This window comes from Protopterus annectens, chromosome 3.part0 (assembly GCF_019279795.1).
Source record: "Protopterus annectens isolate FY-2018-M chromosome 3.part0, PAN1.0, whole genome shotgun sequence".
NCBI classification, from domain to species: Eukaryota; Metazoa; Chordata; order Ceratodontiformes; family Protopteridae; genus Protopterus; species Protopterus annectens.
Window position 1 is genome coordinate 1589611822 of NC_056731.1, and position 27077 is coordinate 1589638898.

The following is a 27077-nucleotide window of genomic DNA, read 5'->3' on the forward strand; positions in this document are numbered from 1 at the left end:
TAGTAGGCATTCTGGGGTATTATAAATACATATTGATGCAGTGTTTTTAGTTTTAGAGATTGCAGTGAGAACCTTTTTGTTAGTGATTATTTGGAGAGAAATAGTAGAGGGTATTTCCTGGGGGGGAGGTAACTGGGTGTGAGATTGGAGCTAAATTTATCAGCTAGCAAATTTGCTTTATCCTCCGGTTTGGTATAGGGAGGTCTACACTATTGGATGTTCCCCTAACATAGTGTACATAACTGAAAATGCATTGTGGTTATCCTTAGCTTGGTAGGGTATTTTTTGGCTGGTTTTGGTGGACTTTATTAGTCCCTGAGCTGCTTGCTAAGACTGATGAGGGATTTTTTTTTTTTTTTTGGCTGCTGGGCATAGTCCTTCTTGTTTTTGGACAGGGTTTTTATTTCTTTTGTTGTGCAACCTGTTTTTAGTGGGGGTTCACCAAGGAGGCTTGTTTTTGGAGATTGTCCTAAGTTTATTTCAATTTGGTACTGCTGTTTTTATGCAGTTGTTTACATGCTTGTACCGGATTTCCGTAAGCACTTCCACATAGGTCACAGTGTTCTCCGAGTTTGGGAGGGCTTAGAAATTAGCTATGCTATTGCTTAATAGGAGGTAGTTAGCTTTGGAAAAGTTAATAAAGGTTCTGGAGTTTGCTGGGAGTTTGGGCTTTATATTTATTTCACAGGTGATCCCTTTGTGATCTGATCTGACCAGTGAGGACCGGTTAGGGGGTGTGCAGCATTCCCTTATATTTGTGAGTACCAGATCCAGTATATTTGCACATCTAGTAGTGTGCAGCCTAGCTGTTCCATGGTGTTTTCATTGACAAAATCCAGGTATCTGAGCTTGCTTGTTAGTGGTTGTATGTGTATCCCATTTTATGGTGGAATAGTTTAAATCACCCATGAATATGGTTTTGGGATGAATGGTGAGTGACTCCAGTACATTCAAGTACCTGGTATAGTAGTTATTCTGGGTCATACACAGGGACCTGTAGCTAGCAAGGATATGGTATGGGACATTACCTAAGGTTAGTTGGACATTGAGTAGCTCAAAAATGTCATATTGTTTGACCAATCTTGAGGTGTTCTTACTTTTTATGTAGATTGATATATTTCCACCACTTGTCTCTTCTTGTGTGGTAGCTGGTCTAAATGTGTGGAAAGCATTATAGCCTTGCACTGCCAGGGTGCTTTCTGTGCCTTTAAGCCATGTATCAGTAACTGCAGAAATGTCAATACTCTTCAAAAGTGATGAGCGCTTCCAGGGAGTGGGGCATCTTTTTGATACTCATAGCTGTGAGCAGCAACACCTTTAGTTTATCTTGAATAGAATTTAATATGTCAGAAGGTTAAGTCATGTTGGCATTGTCTAAAAAAGGCACTATAGGGATGGATAATGTTTTGGCCAATATCCAAAAGCCTAGTGGGGACGGGTGCAGACCATCTCTGGAAAACAGCATGGTCTGTCAATCATGTCCTCCCAAGACCCCCTTAAAGTGGCATAAGTAACTAAGTCAATTTTAAAGTAATTCCTAAAGAGTACTTCTAAAATTTCATATGTTCTGTTTGTGACATCCAAGCCAAACTTTTTGTTGTGCCTATCAAGACAGATCATAAACACCCCTGCATGTCATCATATATAGTAAAGTAACACTGTCAGCATTACTTTTTATTGTCCCTTTGTTTACTTCTCCCTTCCTTCTAAAATGTATGTTAGGTTGCTGCTTTCACTGAATCTAACCTGCCATACTTTAGAACGCTCCTTCAGTTTGTTGCAAACTTTTATCATTCTTCCTCCAGCAATGCCTGTATATGTATATCAGCTATGTTGTGCATTATTCAAGCAGATGTCCTCCAGCAATGCCTGTATATGTATATCAGATATGTTGTGCATTATTCAAGCAGATGTCCTCCAGCAATGCCTGTATATGTATATCAGATATGGTGTGCATTATTCAAGCAGATGTCCTCGAGCAATGCCTTTATATGTATATCAGATATGTTGTGCATTATTCAAGCAGATGTCCTTTTGATCCTAGCTCTTCTGGAAATACACTTAAACTGTGTTCATTAATGAAAACCAGTTTCAGCCATGAACGCTAACAGCTTTTTTTTTTTAGGCATGTTATTTATACCCAAACCTTTTGCATCACCTGTTACGTGGGCTGATAGGTAGCACCTGTACCCAACCAGTGAGCCTGTGTATTAATCATCTATGTGTTATTCCTTAAAATGTTTTGTAACAGTTTTGTATTGCTCATAATTTCACTGAAGTTCAGTGGTTGGAAACCCAAACATAATATGTTTTTTTAAGTATCGCACTACCTCACAATAATAGACATTACTTAGAAAAATGTTATCACAACTCGTTTTTGTTCATAAACTGAGCTGGACAGTATTCTGCCCACCATTCCGTAATATCCATAAGGTTAATTATCCATTTGTCCAGATGGCACTTCAGCAAAGCAGACGATGATACAGTGAGACCACCAGCTCCACACATGCAACACATCACAGACAGCACTGCACACTACGGAGCTTATATTGTACTGCAGTTTCCTAAAGCTGCTAAAATGTCCACCTTCGATTCCAGTTACATTGCGATATTACATACTTAGTAATTACACATTTATCATTATCAGATTCTTAAATCATCCTGATCTGCTGGGCTTCTCAGGGATCTGTAGGTTTTTAATGGCAACAGCACAAAGTATGGCCTGTGCAAACTGGCAGTGAACAAGCTGAAAGTCCAGATCTGAAGTAGTTAACTTCATTTATCTGCAACTTGTGGGTATTCGGATCCATATCGAATCCGAGCCAGCAACATTTTTCAAGCATCTGCTCCAAGCTCCTCCCCTTACCCATAACCCCTCACATCTCCTACCTTCCCTCAGATCTCGTTTGCCACTTCATGCGTATGCATCGTGGTCACTATAGCTCCAAGTTGGGTTTAGTAAGTGGTACTTTTTGATATATATTTAATGTGTGAGTGTAGTCATTTTTTGGTTTCCCTTTCCTCCCCTTCATCGTTCATCAGTTTTCTGTCAAAAAAAAAAGTAGTTTAAAAAGTTAGGATTTGTGTGGTAGTGTAGCCCTAACCATCCTTAGTGTGTGTGTGTGTGTGTGTGTGTGTGTGTGTGTGTGTGTGTGTGTTTGTTGGTTTAGTTTTGGCTGAGGGGTGTGTGGTGATGGCTGTACAGCCAAAACCAATTTTTAAAAAATGCACAGTGTGGCCACAAGCTTTCACCAGCTGATGGCCACACTCTGTGTTATTTGCCTGGGTGTTCCCCACATATCTTTGCCTTGTGGTGTGTGTGTGCAGGGTTCAACCCTAGGGCATTGAAAGAGAGGAAGACAAAACTGGTAGCTAAGGGCCTGCTACCAGTTTCTGCATTGGACTCAACGACCTCGACATCGGCTCCAGTAGCCGAACAACGCCCCCCACAGGCTGGGACTCAACCTCCCTCTAAGCCTTCTGAGACAGGGAGAAAATCAAAGGACAAAGACAAGAGAGACAAGGGTAAAAGAGGGAAAAGGCACCACAAATGGTCTCCAGAGCGGGAGCCATTTCCCAGTCTGTCTCCTAAAGTTGTCAGGACCACCTCTCCTCGGCTCTACTTCCCGAGGTTCTCCCTGGAGCCGAATGAGCCCTAGGACCAAAGGCCTTCTTCGAGGTCATCTCATAGACCAGCCAGATCAGAGTCAGTCGCCTCCTCGCGGTCGACTCGGAGTCTGTCAAAGCTTGACATGGACAGGATGATGTGGAGGTTCATTCGGACCCAAATCCAAATGGGAGTCTTTCCAGGCCCCTCTCCGGCCAGAGAGGGGACCTCAATGCCCTTTTTCCATCCAATCTCTCCTTCCCCGATCCGACCTACGGTTTCGGGGTTTATGGATCAGAGGATACTCGTAGCAGGGGGTTCGGCGCTGACAGTTCCTCCAACCTCGACACCGGCAATTACCTAGAGTTCCTTGGATCAGACTGGTTCGGATCCGAGCAACTCTCGGGGCCGAGAACGGGGAGCCGGATCCGAGGGAATGGAGGTGTCTTCGGCTCCGACTTTGTCAGATCCGAGCCGTTCCTTCGGAACCCTGGCTACCTTGGCCTCGACCCTGATCCTCACGATGGAGCCAGGGGGAGCTTCTTCCTTGTTGGTTGCTAAGGAGGTGCGCTCTCCTTCGGCCTTCGATGTGGTGGAGAGATGTTCATCATGTTTCACTTTTGCAGTCATTACTCTAGGGTTATCCTGCTGGCAGGCTACCCGCAGTCGGCTTGAATTCCAAAGTCCTGGTCCGGCGTCGGTTGCTGTCGCCTCTTCCCTGACGTCAGTGCACCAGGGGTATAAAAGATGCAGCCGACACCATTTTCTTCAGTCTTTCTTGCCGTGAGGTGCCCGAAGCAAAAGCAGTAAGACTCCTGAGATTTTCAAATCCGAATTTCAGAACCGAAGTCTTCATTAAAGCTAAGTACCCCGTTGGGGAAACTTTTTTATTGCTCCAGACCGATGTCAGAAAAAGTTAACAATTGTATTTCTTGTGGGAAGCAAATACCTCATAAGGATTTTCACTCTTACTGTATTCCTTGCCTAGGCCCCGACCACAAAGTTGCTAGCTGTCGGTTTTGTGCTAGATTTAACCAACGCAAGATTAAGCGTCGGTTCGATTTTGCATTTCATTATTTTGGCCGAAGGTTTAATTATATAATGCCGTCAGAACAGCTGACGACCGGAGTTTACAAAAAACGCAAGACAAGGAAAAGGATAGGCATCCGAGGTCCAAAACCAATGACGAGGCCTCCACTAGGCCAGTCGCCGGTTCGTCGGCTCTCAGTGAGGCGCTTTCGCAGCCCCTGACGCCCGCTTCCTCAGAGCCACAGGCCGCTTCCGACTCCCACGTGGAGCCGACTGGGCCTCTGGATACTCAAGGTATTGGACACTCGGAAATCATTCCCTCAGATGGGTCCAGAGCCGCTGAGCAGACATCGGCTTCTGAAGGTGTCTTCAGACCTACACAGTTATATATTAAACCATCTTCAGCTTCAAAGACAAAGACTAAAGCAGCTCTAAAGACAAAGAAACAAGTACAGCATTATCCTACTCAGACTACAATGCCTAAAAAACAGATGCTTAAAATGGCCGAAGACCTAATTACTTTGATCAGGGGTTCCCATCCCCCTCCTGATAAGAGGCCTAGGCAAGAGACAGAATATGATTCCTCTGATCAGGTTTCTATTTCCTCTGATTCCTCTTCTGAACAGGATTATTCCATGCCTCCTTATGAGGATTCTGATGCTGAAGAATCCTTTCCTTCAGCCTCTCCTCCTGAGGATTATTCTTTTGGGGAAACACTGCATACCATGAGGGAGCATTTCCACTGGGAAAGCCAAGATTACTCAGAATCTAAGAAAAGACTCAGAGACTTTCTGCTATTACCTCAGCACAGACCCCTTGCTATTCCACCTGTTCTAGATATTGTAGATGATGTATTTTCAGAGTCCGGCCTGTCCCCAGACTCTTTACCTCCTGCACCTGCTAAGCCTGACAGATACTACAGGGTCCCAGATTCCCATAAATTCCTATATAAAAACCCCGCTGCTGACCCAGAAACTATATCTCAGGGTCCCAAAGGGGTCAAAGCTTCCACTGCAAAAAAAACTGTCCCCTCTGATAGGGATTCCAGGGCACTGGACAGATGGGGGGAAAAAGTTTACACTTTTGCTACCTTGGCTGTAAGGGCTTTAAATTGTCAGTTTCATATGCTTAAATATCAGCAATACTTAATGTCACTGCTTAAACAGAAAATGTTGACAAATTCAGAATTTTCAGAGAACAAGGAAATGCAGGATTTATTGCATGCAATTGAACAAGTGGGAAAGCATACTTTGCAATGTGGTTATGATTCACTGGAGGCGTCTTGCAGGGCCGCTGTTACAGGTTCTGTTATTAGAAGGCATGCTTAGTTAAAGGAACAGAATCTACCTGATCATGTTAAAGCAAAATTATTAGATGCCCCATTACAACATGATACCTTGTTTGGTGCTAAAGCAGAAGAGGTGTTGAAGAAAATAGAGGATAAAGTGAAATCCATGCAGACAGTTAAGGATTTTTTTACAGGTACAGCCTCCCAGATTTAGCAGGAAATGGCCTTCTAAAAATTGGTCCTTTCCAGTGACAGACAGGCCACAAAGAGGCAGATACAGACATCCCAGAGGCAAATCTCAGCCCCAAGGCTCATACAGGCCTAAACAATGGGGTGCTCCTACCTCCAAAAGTGGAGAAGACAAATCACAACCTTACAGGAAACAGTCCCAATGACTTTTCTCTGCCAGATCCAAGCACCTTTCTTTTGGCAGCCCCCTTAGGGGGAAAACTAGCACTTTATTCACAAAATTGGCAAAAGATTACCCAAGACAAATGGGTCTTCAACATAGTGTCCCAGGGCTACAGGTTCCATTTTCACACTCTACCAAGAGCAAAAGGTATGCCAGACCTGCCACACAATCAATGGGCAGAGGCACAAAAGCAAACTACAGCCCTCATTGACATGAGGGCCATTCAACAAGTATCACAACAAGAGCAGGGGCAAGGATTTTACTCAAGACTTTTCTTGGTGCCCAGAAAGGACAAAACCAGGAGACCAGTACTGGACCTGTCTGTACTAAACACATCTCTGGAGGTTCCAAAATTCAAGATATTGACTCTACAGCAGCTACTGCCCATGCTGGGCAAGAAGGCTTGGCTCATAATTTTTGGACCTAAAAGAGGCATACCTGCATGTCCCAATCAGACAATCTTGCAGAAGATACCTCAGATTCATAGCTGGCTCAATGCACTACCAATTCTCTGCACTGCCCTTTGGCTTATCTACTGCACCCAGGGTCTTCACAAAATGCCTGGCACCTGGCACTATTGCGTTTTGCAGACAAAGAGGAATTCAAATATATCCCTACTTGGACGACTGCCTTATTCAAGCAGAGAACAAAGACATTCTTCTAAAGCATCTGGCGTTTGTATAAAGATTACTAATTTGCCTAGGGTACACAGTAAACAAAAAGAAATCAAAACTAGTTCCCTCTCAAGAGATAATATTCCTGGGTGCAAGCTTAAATACAACTGCCCAGATGGCTTATCTCACACCAGACAAACAAAGGCAACTGACTTCTTACTTCAAAAAGTTGGCAACAAAGACCCAGTTATCTGCAAGGAAAATCCTGCAGGCCTTGGACTTCATGGCATCCTACATTCTACTAATTCCAAATGCCAGACTGCATATGAGGAAACTACAATGATATCTAAAAAGTGGTTGGACTCAGCATTGCCACAGCCTGGAGACAGTAATTACCCTTATTCCCTGCCTGCAACACGAGTTTCGATGGTGGGCACAGGCCTGTCACCACAACAAGGGTCTGCCATTCACTTTACCCACAGCCAGACAGACTTTGACAACGGATGCATCAGATTATGCCTGGGGGGCCCATATGGCAGGAAAATGTATTCAGGGCACATGGCCTGCAAGCCAGATGCCTCTTCATATCAATCAAAAAGAGATGCTAGCTGTTCAGAAAACCCTGACAGCTTTCAAGGACCTACTTCATCCAGGACAGTTACTGATAAAGACGGACAATACTACGGTCATGTGGTACATAAACAAGCAGGGAGGCACACATTCCTACCCCCTCTGCAGACAAGCAATGACCTTGTGGGACACAGCATTAATTTACCAAGTTCACCTGCAAGCACAATTCCTGCCAGGAAAAACAAATACTCTGGCAGACGAACTAAGCAGAATCCTCATGGATCCCCACGAGTGGAAACTGGATCCACAAGTCTTCAGCATGATAACAAGGAAATGGGGATGCCCAGACATAGATCTATTTGCCTCCCCTCACAACTGCCAATTAGAGAGATTTTGCACAAGGATTTATCACAAACAAGCATGGAGAGTGGACGCCCTATCCTTCAGCTGGAAAAACCTAACAGTATACACCTTTCATCCACTGCCTCTCCTTCCCAAGGTACTCCTAAAGGTCAAACAAGAGAAGCCAAAAGTTATACTGATTGCACCAGACTGGCCATGCCAGCACTGGTACCCAATCCTCAAGAGCTTGTCTCAAGGCCCAGCATGGATATTGCCTCAAACTTCCTACTTGCTGACCCAACAAAACAATCAGATCCTGCACAGTCAACTCAGGACCTTAAATCTGGCAGCATGGCGGATAATGTAGCCATCCAGAACACTCCTCTTTCAAAAGCTGTTATGGATGTTATCTTGGAGGCCAAGAGGCCCAGTACCAGAAAATCTTATGCAGAGAAATGAAAGAGATTCTGTGCTTGGAACCAGGAACAAGGCATTGACACGTATGTACCAAATATTTCTCAGATTTTGCAATACCTAACTGAGATGCTGGACAAAGGCCTTTCCTTTTCTTCAATTAAGATTCATGCCTCTGCCATTTCAGCCCATTACAATACGGAACCTCCTATTTTTTCTCATCCTTTAATAAGGCAGTACCTCAGAGGGGCCAAAAACATAAGACCTCCAAGGAGAGCACCAATACCTGCATGGGACCACAATTATGTCTTGGAAAAACTCACACTGCCTCCCTATGAGCCAGCCTCAACAGCTGATATAAAATTCTTATCCTGGAAAACAGCTCTGCTACTGGCAATAACCTCTACAAGATGAGTCTCGGAGTTACAAGCACTCATGGCTGTGGAACCTTTTATCATTTTTCATCCAGACAGGGTTTCTCTGAGGACAAACCCAACATTTATGCCTAAGGTGATGTCCAGTGTGGCCCTCAACCAAACAATTCACTTGCCTACCTTTTATCCAAACCCACAGAACAAGGGTGAGAAAATTCTGCATTCTTTGCACATACACAGGCAGCTACGCTTCTACTTGGACAGAACTAAAGCTTTCAGACAGACTGAGCAACTGTTAGTGCCATATGCTGCAGGATCATAAGGAAAGGCTATCTCAAAACAGACTGTTTCTAAATGGATAGGTCATTGCATCTGTTTCTGCTATTCTCAGCATGGCAAATCAATGCCTAAGGGCATTAGGCCTCATTCTACCAGAGCAGCAGCCATTTCCGCAGCCTTCCTCAGAGGAGTACCAACCAAAGACATCTTAGAGGCTGCAACTTGGAGTTTAGTGCACACTATTACAAAGCACTACCACTTACCTCTTTACTCTAAATCCAGAGCAGGCTTTGCCACTGCAGTGCTGCAGGGCCTCATAGCCTCTCCTAACCCTATTTAGCTCAGCCACCCGTACTCAGCTTTGGGATTCAACCCAAGCGTAATGACTGCAACAGTGAAACACGATGAACATAGTACATTTGTGTACCTACCATAAATGTAGATGTTCGAGTATATTCACAGTTGCAGTCCAGGTTACCCTCCCTCCGTCCCCCTTTCTTTTGCTGGGGTTCATCTGTACTTCTCTATTCTGTATAACCTATGTGGTGTATTTGCTTGTAGATGAAGGAAATGTTTCTTTACTGCATATATGTTTATTTGCATAATATATTTAGCCTACCCTTTTGGGGGCACCTGACATCTGGGGCAAGAAAAACTGAAGAAAATGGCGTCGGCTGCATCTTTTATACCCCTGGCGCACTGACGTCAGGGAAGAGGCAACAGCAACCGACGCCGGACCAGGACTTTGGAATTCAGGCCAACTGCGGGTAGCCTGCCAGCAGGATAACCCTAGAGTAGTGACTGCAACAGTGAATACATTCAAACATCTACATTTATGGTAGGTACACAACTGTACTTTCTCTCCCAAGGATTGAGACCCCAGCCCATTGCCTTGGACTCCGCCCAGGCTTCCGTGGATTTGGTCACGGCTCCCATCAGTTTGTCCCAGGGACAGCCCAAGCTAGAGGACCCCCAGGTGGATCCTGTCATGGAACCCCCCCGTGACTTACGAGCCCTCTTCAGAGAGTCCCACTGAGGAGGCTTCCTGTAAGCACTCATGTAAGAGGAGGCACATGGACTCTCCCCGAGTCCCTCACAAAAGATACTGACTTGGATGAAGGTGAGGGTTCCTCCAGGTCACCTCCTGAGGATGTCTCCTTTGGAGGCATCATGGAAATCCTCCACCAGAGGGGAGGTTGGTCAGCCCCAAAACCCTCTATGGACGAGTCAGTATTTCTGGAGGCCTTTGGCATGGGCCCATCTACATCCTGGGTGTCCCCTCCTGCAGATCCATTAGTGGATCTCATTACCACGCGGGCATGGAAGGAGCCTGACACCATAGAGCCAATACCCAAATGCCCAGACAGGATCCTTTCTCCTCCCACAGACAGACAGGCCTGGTACAAGGGATCCCCTGTTGATGCTATGGTGGTTGCAGCTGCCACCAGGAGAGAACTGGCACAGGAAAATTCTTTGGTCCACCCTCCGGACAAGGAGTCTAGGGTGGTGGATTAGTTTGGGAAGCGAGTCTTTTCTTCAGCAATGTTTTCTATATGCATGCTGAATTATTTGGCACACGTCCTTCGACTTCAGCGAGACCTAGTCACGGAATTCGCTGTGTCGTCCCCAGAGTCTTTGTCGCCAGAGAACAAGTGGCTGTTCTCGGCGAAAATGTCGACTCTGAAATCTGTTTTGAACACGTCCATGTGTCTTCTTTCCCATGCCATGGAAGGAGCGGCTAGGGAGGCTGGGACCAATGTAGCTATGAGGTGGCACCCTTGGCTCAGACTTTGTCAATTCGCGGACCCCTTCAAGGCGTCATTCACAAATGCTCCCTTTGACGGTTCCTCCCTGTTTGGGAAGACTGTGTCTGCCATCGGAGTCCGCTTCTCTAGCCCTCAAAGATCCTTTTCTAGGAATCAGAGAGGGCAAAAGAAGAAGATGTGGTTCCACAAATCTCAGTTTTCCCAGGACTCTCAGGACAACTTGTCCCCTAGAGGCAGGGGGGGGACAAGACAGAAGCTGCCCCAGAGGCAGAGGGGGCCCGGGGAACTTTGGGTCTAGGGAGACCTTCTCGGATAGACCTGTGCAGCAACCCTGATGGATTGCCCGACTGTTCTACTCTGGAGACAGTCGGGGGAAGATTGTCATTGCACCTAATGGCTTGGGAATCCATTACAATGGACCGTTGGGTGCTTCAAATAATATCCAGAGGCTACTCCATCCCGTTCGTTGCCCCACCCATCCAACCAAAGCGCATCCCAGATGTTCCACCCACTCAAAAGGAGGCGGCAACGCAAGTAATTTCAAAGCTGCTTCGTAATCGGGCCATCGAACCGGTCCCCACAGATCAGTCCGGATTAGGCATTTACTCCAGGTTTTTTTAGTGCCAAAAAAAGACGGGGGACCTCAGGCCCATATTGGATCTATCATCCCTGAACCTGACTGTAGCCAAGCAAAAATTCTGGATGGTCACCTTGCAGTCCATTCTACCTTACCTCCGAGAATGTGACTGGATGTGCTCGATAGACCTCCAGGATGCTTATTACAATATCAAAATTTGCAGAAGCTCCAGGAGATTCCTTCGCTTCCGCTGGGAGCCAATCATTTCCAGTTCAGAGCCCTACCCTTTGGTCTCACCACAGCCCCCAGGGTGCTTCCCAAGGTTATGGCAGTCGTAGCGGCTCACCTGAGGCTTCAGAGAATTCAGGTGTTTCCTTACCTAGACGACTGGCTCCTTGCTGCTGCCACCAAGCGTCTACTTTGCATGGCCAGAGACTCCTTCCTGCATTTTGCAGTCAACTGAGGGATTACCATCAACATCTCCAAGTCCCGCTTGAAGCTGACACAGACCTTGGAATTTATAGGGGCACGGCTGGACACTCTACTATTGCAAGCTTTTCTCACTATGGACAGGGTCCAGAACCTGCGGGCTCATGTGTCAGTGATCCTTGGCCCTAGGACGCCAACAGCGAGTGATGTCCTCTGAACCTTAGGCTCCATGGCCGCAGCAATCTCAATCCTTCCCTGTGTGCGCCGTCACATGCGGGTGTTTCAGTGGACCCTGGCAGTTCAGTGGTTTTGGTTAGACATCCCCATGGACTATCCAATACGAATCAGCAGAGCCTGCAAGATTTCTCTTTTCTGGTGGCGCCAATCGCCGGAAATCTTGGCAGGCCATCCCTTCCTAACACCCACAGCCCAAGCCACAGTGATCACGGACACCTCCCAGCTTGGATGGAGAGGCACTATTTGGGGAGGACAGTCCAAGGCACGTGGTCTCAGACCGAGACCAGATTGCATATCAATGTTCTGGAGATGAGGGCAGTGCTTTTAGCATTGCAAGCCTTTCATGCTGTTCTTCCTCCGGGGACAGTTGCAGTTCATTCAGACAACATTCTGATTCCTTTTCTGATCAGGAATTTTCTATCCCACCTTGTCAGGACTCTGATGCAGAGGAATCCATCCCTTCTGCTTCTCCTCCTGAGGATTACTCTTTTGGAGAGACTTTCCATACTTTAAGGGAACATTTTCATTGGGAGAGTCAGGACTTCTCAGAATCCAAAAAGAGGCGTAGGGATTTTCTTCTTTTTCCTCAGCATAGGCCATTGGCTATACCTCCTGTGTTAGACATTGTGGATGATGTTTTCTCAGAATCAAGCATGGCTCCTGATTCCCTGCCTCCGGCTCCTAGTAAGCCAGACAGATATTACAGGGTTCCTGACTCACACATATTTCTTTTCAAAATCCTGCTGCTGACCCTGAAACTATTTCTCAGGGTCCCAAGGGTGTTAAGGCTTCTACAGCCAAAAATCCTACCTCTTCAGATAGAGACTCCAGGGCGCTGGATAGATGGGGTAAGAAGGTTTATGCACCTGTCACATTGGCAATCAGGGCTTTAAACTGCCAGTTTCATATGCTTAAATATCAACAGCATGTTATGGGCTTATTGAAACAGAAAATTATGTTAATTTCTGATTGTGTGGAAAATAAGGAGTTACAGGATTTATTCCATTCAGCAGAACAGGTTGGAAAGCATACTTTGCAATGTGGTTTTGATTCCCTGGAGGCCTCTTGCAGGGCCGCCATAACTGGATCTGTGATAAGAAGGCATGCTTGGCTCAAGGAGCAAAATCTGCCTGATCATGTTATAGCTAAATTGTTGGATGCTCCTTTACAGCAGGACAGTCTGTTTGGTAATAAGGCAGAAGAGGTTTTAAAAAAGATGGAAGACAAAGCTAAATCTATGCAAACTGTAAAAGATTTCTTGCAAGTGCAGCCACCCAGGTTCAGTAGGCACTGGCCTACTAAGACTTGGTCCTTTCCAGTGTCCAACACAGCTGCTCAGGGCAAACCCAGATGCTCCAAAGGCTCCAGGTTTCATTCACAAGGATCTTACAGGTCAAAGCAATGGGGTGCCTCCACCTCCAAATCAGGAGGTAGCAAAGCACCACCCTACAGTAAACAGTCTCAATGACTTTCGTCTGCCATCTCCAAACACGTATCTTTTGGCAGCCCCTTTGGGGGGAAAACTAGCATTTCATGCATCTAATTACCCAGGACAAATGGGTCTTAAATATAGTATCCCAGGGGTATAGATTTCATTTCCACATGTTACCAATTCCAAACGGATGGCCAGATCTGCCACCAAATCAGTGGGCAGAGGCCCAGAAACAAGTCATGTCTCTCATGGATATGGGGGCTATTCAATCAGTTCCAGAAAAGGAAAAAGGACAAGGGTTTTATTCACGACTTTTCCTGGTCCCTAGAAAAGACAAATCATGGCATCCAATTCTGGACTTATCCATTCTAAATACCTTTCTGGACATTCCAAAATTCAAAATGCTGACTTTACAACAGCTACTGCCTATGCTAGGCAAGAATGCCTGGTTGGTAACTCTAGACTTAAAGGAGCGGCATACCTGTATATCCCAGTCAGGGAATCTTGCACAAGATACCTCCACTTCAAAGCAGGCTATTTGCATTACCAGTTCTCTGCACTGCCCTTTGGCTTTTCTATTGCGCCCAGGGTCTTCACAAAGTGCCTGGCACCAGTAATTGCATTTTGCAGACAAAGAAACATTCAAATTTATCCGTATCTGGACGATTGTCTCATTCAGGCAGAGGACAAGGACACTCTTCTTCTAGCATGCCTAGGGTACACCATAAACGAAAAGAAATCACAACTGGTACCCCCTCAAATAATTATATTCCTGGGTGCAAGCTTGAATACAACTGCCCAGATGGCTTACCTCACGCCAGACAAACAAATTCAATTGACAACATACTTCAAACAAGTGGCAAAAAAAAACCAGCTATCTGCAAGACAAATTCTGCAGGCTTTGGGGTTCATGGCATCCTGCATTCTACTAATTCCATATGCAAGACTGCATATGAGGAAACTTCAGTGGTACCTAAAAAGCTTATGGAGTCAACATTGTCACAGCCTGGAAACAATGATTCCTCTCATTCCCTGCCTACAACAGGAGTTCCTTTGATGGGCAGAGGCATGTCACCAAAACAAGGCACTGTCATTCATTCTACCCCCTGCCACCCAAACCATAACTGCAGATGCATCAGACTATGCTTGGGGGTTCCATCTGGCAGGGAGGTGCATTCAGGGCAAATGGAGCCCAAATCAAATACATCTACATATTAACCAGAAAGAAATGCTAGCTGTACAGAATGCTCTAACAGCCTTCAGGGACTTCTTTCATCCAGGACAACTACTGATGAAGATGGACAACACCACAGTTATATGGTACATAAACAAGCAGGGGGGTACCCACTCCTACCCCCTTTGCAGTCTAGCAATGGCCTTGTGGAACACAGCCTTGACTTACCAAATACATCCTCAAGCTCAATTCCTGCCAGGAAAGCAAAATACTCTGGCAGACGACCTAAGCAGAAATCTTATGGACCCACACGAATGGAAACTGGATCCTCAAATCTTCAGCATGTTGACACAAAAATGGGGGAGCCCAGACATAGATCTATTTGCCTCTCCCCAAAACTATCAGTTGGACAAATTCTGCACAAGAACTCATCACAAAAAAGCATGGAAAGTGGATGCTCTATCCTTCAGCTGGAAAAACCTATCAGTCTGTGCCTTTCCCCCTCTGCCTCTACTCTCCAAGGTCTTACTAAAAGTCAGACAGGAAAAAACAAAAATGATTCTGATTGCTCCGGACTGGCCTCGCCAACACTGGTACCCGCTTCTAAGGAATATGTCACACCTTCCTCCATGGTACTTGCCTCAAACACCTCATCTATTGTCTCAGCAGAACTATCAAATTCTGCATACTCAGCTCCAAACTCTGAATCTTGCAGCATGGCTAATCAACTAAATTCACCAGTCACATCTGTCAGTAAACCTGTGATGGATATCATTTTGGAGGCTAGAAGGCCTAGTACTAGAAATTCTTATGCTGATAAATGGAAGATATTCTGTGCTTGGAACAAAGCTCAAGGATTAGACACAGCAAAGCCCGATATTCCTCAAATTTTGCAGTACTTAACTGAGATGCTTCACAAGGGCCTATCTTTTTCTTCAATAAAAATCCATGCCTCTGCCATTTCGGCTCATTCAACACAGAGCCTCCTCGCTTCTCTCATCCCCTGCTAAAGCAGTACCTCAGAGGGGCCAAAAATGTAAGGCCTCCCATGATAGCACTGACTCCTGCATGGGACCTCAATTTTGTGCTGGTAAAACTCACCCTACCTCCTTTTGAACCAGCTGCTACTGCGGACATAACATTTCTTTCTTGGAAGACGGCCTTTCTTTTAGCAGTCACTTCAGCTAGAAGGGTTTCAGAACTACAGGCTCTCATGGCAGTGGAGCCTTTCATTATCTTTTACCCGGACGGGGTGGCCCTCAGGACCAATCCTTCTTTTATGCCTAAGGTGGTATCCAGTGTGGCTCTTAACCAGACCATTCACCTGCCAACTTTTTTCCCAAATCCGCAGAACAGGGGGGGGGTGGATTCTGCATTCATTGGATGTACACAGACAACTATGATTCTACTTGGACAAAATCTCTAAGAAAGCCTGAACAACTACTGGTGGCATTTTCTGCAGGAACAGAGGGGAAGGCTATATCAAAGCAAACTATTTCAAAATGGATAAGCCATTGTATTCATTTCTGCTACTTGCACCATGGTAAACCTGTGCCCAAGGGGATCAGATCCCATTCCACCAGGGCTGCTTCTACTTCTGCAGCCTTTCTCAGAGGGGTTCCTACCAGAGACATTCTAGAAGCTGCTACTTTGAGTTCAGTTCATACGTTCACAAAGCATTATCATTTACCTCTCTTTTCTAAATCCAGGGTAGGCTTTGCCACTGCAGTCCTGCAGGGCCTTATAGCTGCTCCTAATGCTGTTTAGTTCCATCCTCCCATCCATAGCTTTGGGATTATACCCAAATGTAATGACTGCAGCAGTGAAACACGAAGAACATAGTACAGTTGTGCACACTTACCATAAATGTAGATGTTCGAGTGTATTCACTGTTACAGTCCGGGTTATACCTATTCTTTCCTTCACTATGCTCAAAAGCCTTTGTGGTGTATTTGCTTTTAGCTGAAGGTAACATTTTTGTGTTCTAAAGTACATGTGTGTGTATATATATATATATATATATATATATATATATATATATAGATATATATTGTTTTTTGTTCCCCATTTGGGGGGCACCTGACATCTGGGGCAAGAAAAACTGATTAAAATGGTGTCGGTTGCATGTTTTATACCCCTGACGACCTGACGTCATGGACGAGGAGACAGCAACCGACGCAAGATCCAAGACTTTGTTATTCTGGCCGATTGAGGGCAACCTGCCAGCAGATTACCCAAATGTAATGACTGCAACAGTGAATACACTCGAACATCTACATTTATGGTAAGTGTACACAACTGTACTTTTTGGTTTGTGGGACTCAGTAGAGGAAGAAAGTATTTCCCTTTTTTCTTTGAATTTTTGTGACTTTGGAGTTGGTATGCATAGAGATTTGGGGTTTGAAGGTTGCTTTCTTCAAAAAAAAAAAAGAATTGTTTAGAATGTTGTCTGACTTTTGGAGTGCCTCTGTTTTAAGTAAGCATTTTTTTAGATGTTTAGTTGCTATTAATCACACATGCGATTGTAGTGTATCCCATGTAGAGTGTGATTTCTTTCATGCCTATTCTAGCAGCTTTGAATCACTTACTCTGGTGGGGCTGCAGCATACAGACATGTAATTCAGGCTGTTTTGTTGTTGTGTAGGGCTGCACTGTCTTCTTATGTTGTTATGTGACTATTGTAGAATGCGGTTTCTTCCTGCCTTTTTGTACATGGAAAGTGGAAGTTTTGATTGAAATAAAGTTGTGAGCTTATAGTTCAGCTGTGTGCCCTCTGGCCTCGCAACTTGCTTGCTACCTGTGTAGCAGGGAATCATGATACTTAGGTTGTGTGGGTGCCACAAGTTTAACGGAGAATTATGTTTCACCTAATATGGAGTGATTGGTTGCTGTAATCTGTATGATATATTTAACATTACATATTTCTGAAGATGTACTCATAATTATCATTCGGTTTGTTTGTGCCGTGTATGCTTAATGTCCCACTTCCGTGCAATCTTTTATGTTTAGTACAATGGAAAATATATATTGGTCAAAATTAAACAGCTAAACATCTTATTTTGGGCCTCTCACATGGATATTTTATACTGCTTGACTTGCAGTATACACATGTGGCAGCACTTAGACAGAAAGTTTCCTGTGGGACATTTTATTTGTAATTAGCCTCAGAGTTGCCAAGTAACCATGCAGTTCCAGACAGGAACTAGCACAGTAGATCAGATATTATCTGTAAATCTTCTTTAAGAATCTTAATATTGGTGATGTATACTTGAGAATATAAACTTTCTCAGCAAACTGTTCTGTATGACAGTATCAGCCTACATTTTTTCCACAATTGGTCAGCCTTCTGTCTTTCATGACTCTGATATCTTCCCACATTTGATTTTGGTCTCTTTATAGTGTTAAAATGAATGTTCTACTTAAATTTTATAAATAATGTAAACCTCACCTCAGAAAGTTAATTTTAAAAGACAAACTGCTCCCAGAAAACAACAGACATGAGTTTGCATATATATGTTGTTGGTGCTCAAGCCATTGGTTCACAATTTAAAGTGTGACGTTGCTAAAAATAAAGTAATTGAAAAGTAGTGATTCTCAAAGGTGACTGTAAAGGTGCAAGGAGTGGTAGCAGACATATGCTTGACCACTCAACACTGAACACCTCCTGATGTTCTGTTGTAACCTGCAGTGCTCCTGCCTCATATTTGGCACATCATAGGGCACTTACTAACAAATGCTTCCTTCTGCCATGAACTAAATACCTGCAAGTCCAACAATTGAATCATCCTTTCTTCTTTGTATGGTATGCAGAGCAGACAGTATCTATGAGTCCAGCTGATAGACATTCCTTTTTTGTATAGTTATTTTGCATTGGTTTTATTTGCAAATACTCAAGGTGAAGCACTTGTATGTAGAAAGCAGGTGTATCAATCTGCTACAGTGCTTGTGAAGGAGACTAATACTGCATGTGTTAAATTGACCTTTTGGGCCTTACTGGGTGTGTTTGAAAGTTATTCTAATGGTACTGATTCCAGCTGGGCGCTGTCCTCAGATAACTGCTACACTGACAGTGCCAGCTGAACACTCAGCAGTTATCATTCATTGTAGTGTAAAAACGTAAAGTAGAACATTTTCTATGACACAGGTAAAAATAGAGAAAGGATTTAATAGTGTTTATTACTTCACATAGCAGGAATTGTTTCATGTTTATCAAAATATGCCATCATGCCTCTAATGTATCATTTGCTTTTTATAGACAGTACATTGAGTCACTTGCCATTTCTAAGTGGAATGGTATGACACTGTGAATGCAGCAAAAACTAGAAATACATTGTCAGTTTGCACAACTAATTGCAGGTTTTTGTTTGTTGGCTTAGGTATTACAGCTGAAGTCTTAGTCGTGGCCTCGTTTGATGAGTTGGAGAAGAGAGCTGCTGAAGCCAAAGGAAAAATAGTTGTTTATAACCAGGCTTTTGTAAACTATGGTGAAACTGTGCAATACAGATCATTTGGGGCTGTACGAGCTGCAAAACACGGAGCTGTGGCATCTCTTATACGATCAATTACACCCTTCTCAATTTCTAGGTAGGTGGCTAATAAAGCTCAACCCCCTTCATTGTATTTTAGGCCTTCGTGGTTTTTAATCAAGAAATTTGTTTTGAGAAAGGGACCCATATTCATTCTGTGGTAATTGCTATGGGATGTTATGGCACTGTAAATTATATGACACGTCAGGCTATATTAACATGCTCAGAAAAGGGCAAAACATCTCATGCCATGTCTACAGGTTTTAGAGTCTGGCATATTGGCCTGAATGCATTTTGGCCTGAATGCATTCATAAAGAGTTTGGGAGGGGGGTTAGTGAGCATTCAAAAGCCAAGGCACTTGAACTCTTTTAAGTCCTTAAGAGGGCAATTTGGATGTCTTTCTGATGTCTTCATTAAGGACAGGGAAGTTTTCTAATTTTTTAGTTTTCTTTATATTGGGAAAAGGGAAAAGGTTTAACTATGGCTTCCTTAGGCCTGTTTCAGTTTGAAAGAGCAGAGGATTAAGGCTATGAGTTGTTAGCAAACTGCTTTCTGTAATCTAGGGTTTGATTCTGTCAGTATCCGTTTGCTGCAAGTTTCTTAAACTGGCAGTGTTTAGAATAATTGGAAAATTGGGCTAGCCTTCTCAGTTGTCTTCTGGGACTGTACTTCTAGTAAGCTGCCTATCTATCTGAGAACCTGGGGGGGGGGGGGTGTAGCCACATTTAAACTGTACCTGACTGGTTCATACTGTTTCCATTTTGGAGCCTCAAGATATCGCACACCATCATGGAGATTGTTATTGTGTGTCAAAAAATAGGATCAGTTTATTATGAAAGGGAGCCAATCATGTTCAAAAGCAGATAAGGCAGTCATTTAAATATATAAATAAAACATTTCAGTAAAAAGTATAGCATTATTTAGTGGTTACTTCCCATACCTTAGTACCTATAACTACAACTGGTAGTTCACTAGCAACAGTCTGAAATCCTGTCTGTTTCAGATGTTTAAGGCTTGATAAATTGTCATCTCTGTGGTTTGATTGTAAGATAAAACCTGTTTTAGAATGTTTCTTTAGAAAACTGTAAAAAAGTTCATTTCTTAGTTTAAAGATGAGTTTTATTTTTAGGTTTTAAGAAAACTAGGACATTACCTTACACCGATATATTTTTAAACTATATATGCTATATAAGATCTGTACAGTAATCATTAATAGAACTGTATGCGGTGCCTGTCCAGTACGGCAGAAATATTTTATTACAGAGTTGTTAACTTTCTGCAAATGTGAGACTAGCAAAGGGCATAGACTACAGGAATGGTATTGTGTGTTTATTCACTAAACTTATCAATACTAACAGCTTTTGGTGTGATGATTCAGCACTCCTTAAAATGGAGAACATCAACATTTGTGCTGTAACAGACACCTCGTTTAAGGCAGCAGAAACTTGGACCGAAGCTCCAAAGGCGGTGGTGTTTCCATATTCATAAAGGATGTGCACACCTCCAAACTGGTAACCCAGCATAATGCATCTGAGATACTTCAGGTGCAGCTAGTATTGGGTAAGACACCGATTCAGGTCATAGTCTGCTATAGGTCCCCAACCATGTCCCAAGATTCTCACTCCACGTTCCTAAGCACCCTGGAGAATATTAGGGTCCAACCTAACACTCTCATACTGGGCGACTTCAACTACCCCTCCATTAACTGGGAAAACTACTTATGTACCAATATACTTGCTCAACGTTTCCTGGAATTAATTAATTCCAATACCCTGGACCAACTTGTTCTTACCCCCACTAGAGTTAGCAACATCCTTGACCTGGTCATTACTAACATGGGCGGCCATTGCTCTAAACCAATAGTCAGCTTCTCTCTGGTTAGATCCAGCCACAAACTAATCACCTTGGAAATCCACATCCCTCTCACCCCCAGCCCCTACAAAGGTAACCACCATGAAAAACATCTCCAAAGCTAACTTTGGATTCCTAAAAACAGAGGTGGCTCACTTCACGGCATCCATGCAAATGGAGAATAGTTGCATGACCGCCGAGTCATACACCAATGCAGTCTACGAACGCGTACACATATGCATCAATCTCGCCATACCCAATAGAATCAAGACACTCTCCTCCAAGTAAAGGAAGCCAATCTGGTGGTCCCCTGCCATAAAAAAACTCTACAACAGGAAGAGGAAACTGATGCGGAATAAGGTAAAGTACCAAGACTGGAAAAACTCCCTTATCAGCCTCAACAAAAAGTTGAGATCCCTCATCAAATACTCTAAAGCTAGCTATGAAAACAGAATTGCAGCAGATAGTAAAGGCAACCACAAGGCCTTCTATAGTTATGTAAAGAATCTCCAGATTTGCTCTGAGCTACTGCACAGTGGTACCTCCTATACCGAGCCAACAGATATTCACAATATACTGGCTGACAGATTCAGTGCCAACTTTACCCCTCTCTCCCCTCCTAAAGGAACAATCACAGTACCAGTAGATTGTCAGGCACCCGGTATTACTGCTGCACAGGTTAAAACAGCACTGTCCAAGGCCAATAATACAGCTTCTAAGGGACCTGACAATATCCCTGGCTGTGTTCTACATGAACTACAGAGTGAACTGGCACCTCATCTGTGGGCCCTGTTCACTCACATCCTTACCTCAGGCTTTTTCCCTACCAAATGGCTCACTGCTACAGTCATCCCTCTCCACAAAGGAGGAGTGACTACAGACAATGGGAAGTATCGCCGCATTAGCCTGATGAGTCTGATATGCAAAGCTGTGGAATGCATCATCATGGACCTAATAAACAAGGATATAGGGAATCTACAAACTCTGGATCCTACATAGTTTGGTTTTGTGAGGGGTAGAACATACCTGCTCAACTTGGTTGACTTCTTTGAGTCAGTCACCAGAGCTGTGGATGAAGGCAAGGTGGTTCATACAGCCTACTGTCATCTGGCCAAGGCCTTTGATACCATTTCCCACTCAGGAATCATAGAAAAACTCACTAAGCTAGGCATCAATTCCTATATCACTAGGTGGGTTGCAAACTGGCTCACAGATAGAATCCACAGTGTGAAATAGCTGACTCCAAGTCAGACTTCATACCAGTCATGAGTGGAGTCCCACAGGGTTCGGTCCTGGGTTGTCTCCTGTTTGGTGTCTACTTCTCTGAAGTCCAGGCCAACATGAAGGGACTCTGGCTGACAAAGTTCGCAGATGATTGCAAGTTGGGAGCTATTATTAACTCCCCAAGTGATGTTGACATCCTACTGAAAGGTCTCACTGAGACCAACGACTGGTGTCAGAACCATGGCCTTAACCTCAATGCCAAAAAATGTGTAGTCATCCCCTTGGGGAAAACCCAGTTCCCCTGAATTACCGCATCGAAGGTAGTCCACTGAACACAGAAGGAGTTATAAGAGATCTGGGAATACAGGTTGACAGCAGCCTCTCTTTTGACCACCACATTGCCACTGTAGTCAGAAAGTCCTTCTGTGTGGCACATCTCATTACTAAGGGTTTTGCATCCAGGAAGAAAGAGGTCATTATCTCACTCTGCTCTTCCCTCATTAGGCCAATCATTGAGTACAATGCCTCATTTGGCATGTATCTCACTAGACACCTGCAGCTACTGGAGTGGCCGCAAAAGTACCTCACAAAGAGGATCATAGGCCTTAAATACTTGTTCTATATGGACAGACTCAAAAAACTCCAACTATTCTCTGTCTCATATCGCCTACTTGGAGGCGATCTCTGCTTGACTTACAAAGCAATGTTTGACCCAGCTCTGTTAGAAATGCTACATCTAAAGAAATCCCAATCCCTCTGCACCACACACTCTAGAGACCTCAACCTCATTACCACAGTCAACAAAACATGATGGAGGGACAAGTTCATAACCCAGAGACTGCCCATGCTCTGGAATAGACTTCCCATACATGTCAAGCAGAGCACCTCACTGGCCCTCTTCAAGAGAAATCTTGATGAGTGGATGGGAAATAGAAAATTCACCACTCCAGTGGCTCTACTTGAGGCACTGGGAACTAAGGTCGGGTGGCACAATGCCAGGGTAATCCTATGGGCTAATCTTGTAAAGGCTCCAGGGCCATTAGCCTAGTACACACCAATGAACCTATGATTCAATGGTTGAGGCTTCAGTCTCATAGCTTGAAGGTCTGGCAGTTCAGTCCTGGGATGCTTTTACTATGAGGAGTTTACAGTATTCTAGCTATCACACTGAGGGCTTTCTCTGACTATTCTGGTTTTCCTTTTACCTTCCCAAATTATGTTTTTTTTTGTAAATGCAGGTTGAGAGGATGTAAATTTGAAAGGAGAGAGAGCCTAGACAACATTTAAATTATTAAAATTTCATATAACAGCGTAAGCAGAGAATGTAGCAGAATGGTGATGAGATTAGGAATTGAGACTAGAAAAATGGATGACTGCAGAGAGATTGTAGAAGTTTAAAGGACAGAACAGAAAAAGCTGTACTGCTGAGTAAAACCTGTTTAAGCATCAGAACAATAGTAAATCACAGTCAAGAGGCTGACATAGTTAAAAAAGAAGGAAGGACGTGAATACTGCAAGAGATGTTGTTTTGCACTCCATTTCTGCAGAAAAACATGTCTTCTCATACCTGAAAGGAAAATTCAGTCTGTGAAACTTAAATACATTAATGTGTATTGTTTCTTGTATTTCTTGGATATGTTTTTAAGAAATGTGACTGTGAAGAAAAAGCCATTCAGTGCTGTGTCATCCCAGTTATAGGCTTACTGTAAGAACGACTTCCTCCTTCCATCCTATTTATAAATAACTTGCTCAGGTAAAATCTGAATGTTTTTTTTTTTGTTTATTTGAATGAAGTGCATAGAAAAATTGCATTGATGTATGCTGTGTACCCTCCTCCCACAAAAATATACTTTAAAAATTGTACTTGTTAATGAGAATTTTTAAATAAGTGAACAGGAATTGCTCCGAATATACTAATTTATTTATCTAATTCTATATGACTAAGATGAAGCATTTTATCATCTGGTCAGAGACTAACTGGTAAATGCCCCAATTCAGTCAAGACTACCCACTTTATTTATTTATTTATTGGCATTTGTTTACTGGGACAGTCCGAATGAGCAGTGCCCTTTTTCAGTAGAGCTCTAGGGAGAAAAGTTCCATTTTACAGCCATCATTTGCATTGTTTCATCATTTACAGTCATTTTCATTCATGAGCAACAGTTCCATTAATCAGGCATCCTTTGTGACATCAGCTACATTGTTTACTAACAGTTTTAACTAAAAATAACAGTTACGTGGATTGTATATGAATATATTTTTTTAAGATAAAGAGCTAAGCAGCCCAAAGAAAGGAAGGAGGGGAGGAGGCACAAAGAAGATAAAGCACATCAGATGGTAGACTAGGGTATAGTTGTAGTAATAGTGCATTAAGTTTTGTGCAGCAGAGAGTTATGGCACAAATTCATATAGCTGTATTAGTACCAGTTTAACTGGGGGTGGTGTAGGTGCAGAATCATTTATTTATCAGGTATTGCTTCTATTGGCATTTAAAGTCTTTCAGGTTGCAGTCAGTTCTTAAGAGGAATACTCAAGTCAGGTAAAACTTTATCGTCATTCAGACCATACAACAAAAAAACTGTACAGCTGAACAAAATTTCTTTCTCCAAGCTGAAGTACAGCATAAACAAGAATATGCAAAGAAACATAACACAAGACAAAATGCACATAGCAATGTCAGAGTCCAGACATCCGAAGGCACAGAAGCTTCCTCAGCCATGCTCAGTTGCAATATAGTGACTACAGCCATCCTCACCATCCTCACTTCCACCAGCACTTCTCCAACCCTAGCAACAAATCAAATCCCAGACTGATCCCCTTTGCCATTCAGCACAACTGTTGGCACATGAAGACCTGAATGGCTATAGTAAGACCAACGATCACCTCTCAACTTCACCATCCACAACTCCACCAGCTTATCTCCAGCCCAACAATGTCCCAAAAATCAGACCAGTACATCCGACCCAACAAAATTCAAAGTCTGGATCCAACATAACAATCCCGAAACAAAAGCAAAGAAGGCAATCCGAACTCCGATTCTCCTCCATCTGCACCTGTCACAACCTCCTGCTGAGGCCCGAACTACCATGACCAAGCCAGTGATCCGAATAAAGCAAGCAAGCAAGGCAATCCCAACTCTGATTTATGCCATCTGCACCCATCTCAACTCACCTTCTGAGGCCCGAACTACCTTGACCAAGCCCAACGATCTGAAACAAATCAAGCAAGGCACTTCCAACTCCATTTCTTGTCCACACTCATCACTTGGCACAACTCTCCTCAGGGGGCCTGAGACTACCATGACCAGCCAACGAACCATAAAAACAAAACAAAGCAAGGCAATCTGAGCAGACTGACCCAAACACCGCAACCAACCGCACACTCGACTGGACAAAACTGACTCTCAGACAGACGACAGATCAAATAATTTGCATAAACACAATACATATATCCGGAGCTGTAGTAGCCGCTGCCACACAAGGTATCTCCGTTTTGCATTGGGTTGGTATGGGTTGGTATTCCATCTGTTAGCAATGCAGTATGAATACAGGGATTATCCTGCATTGTTGCTGGGTTTAGTTATGGAGAGTAATGATTTGTCAGTGGAACTTAGAGGTCTTTCAGTAGTGTAACATTGAATGATAGAGTGAAGAGATGGAAACTTTTCAGGTTTTACAGTAGTTTGATGGTTGTAATTAATTGTAAGCACAATAGAGAATTATTTACTTTGAGCAAGTTTAATTGTTTTAGAGAGATGCATTGATGAGATCTATACTAGTTGCAAATTTGGCTACTTTATTGCAGCATTGTTTTAGTTTGGCTGATGAGAGGAGTTTAGATTGGTTAGAATAAGAGAGGCATATTCTAGGATGGGGAGTAGAAAAGAAGTGGCTATGTTTTGCATACCAGAGTCAGCAAGGTAGTGTTTAACTCTATAAAAGCAGCGTAGCTTTGGTTTGTCTTCTTTATGGGTTGCTGAAGGTGGCCATCTATAATCATACCTGGTACTTTGGTGGAAGATACTAGTTCTGTACTGGTATTGGTCGATGGCAGTTTATTAAAAGTATTTTTTGGAAGGAGAGAGAGAGTCGGGGGTGAACAGCAGTAGTTTCGTTTTTTTTTTACTCAGGAATAATTGTGAGTTGTTGAGTCAAACTTATGTGGAAGAAAAAGGTTTTGGGTGAGTGTTTGGAGCATGGGTAGTGTCACAGCAGCACAGATTAGTATGGAGTCAGTGGCATATTGTACTGCGGTGACCTCTTTGGCTACTGTGTTTAGGTTGTTGAGGTGGAGCCTTGTGGGACTCCAATGGATATAAGAAGGAAAGAGGAAAAATCATTTTGCCATTTCACTGCTTGGGACCTGTTAGTGAGGTAACTAAGAAACCAGTTAAGTGAGGAGGGTGATAGCCCATAGGAAGAGACTTTAGTTAGGGGAATTTGATGATTGACTGTGTTGAATGCCTTGGATATTTCCAAAAATAGGGCTGAGGTTAAAAAATGAATTTCTATTGCGATTTATTATATCTGTGACCTTAGATGTCAGTGATTATGCTGTGATTGGGTTTGAATCCATGCTGTGAGGGAGAAAGTAGGTTAATAGTTAAAAGTAATGCATATAACAAGTTGAGAGTGAATACATGTTTCCAAGATTTTGGAAAAGGGTGAGAGAATGGCAGTTGGTCTATAGTTTGTGAGCCTGGTTGATGAGCCACCTTTATGGAGGGGTATTATATAGGATTTTTTTCCAAAAGGTAGGGACATATTTTTCTTGGATAGAGCCGTTTATTACAGTCGACACAGGATATACAAGGCTATCTGCAGTGAGTGTGAGGTTTTCAGATGGAAGTTGGTTAGAGTCAGTGGTTGTTGTCTTAAGGGTGCATAGATATTTTTTAATTGTAGATGTTGGCACTGGAGTGAGTATGAAGG

At 43.5% G+C, this 27077-nt stretch overlaps 1 protein-coding gene across 3 annotated transcripts in view; it reads left to right on the forward strand.

Moving 5' to 3' along the window:
• CPQ (carboxypeptidase Q) overlaps window positions 1-27077 on the forward strand; it is a 3127273-nt gene that overhangs the window by 695046 nt on the left and 2405150 nt on the right. For all 3 annotated transcript variants that reach the window (XM_044065629.1, XM_044065627.1, XM_044065628.1), the window contains one exon: window positions 18921-19128. In XM_044065629.1, coding sequence (XP_043921564.1) covers window positions 18921-19128 — 208 coding nt within the window. The remainder of the gene's footprint in view (window positions 1-18920; window positions 19129-27077) is intronic.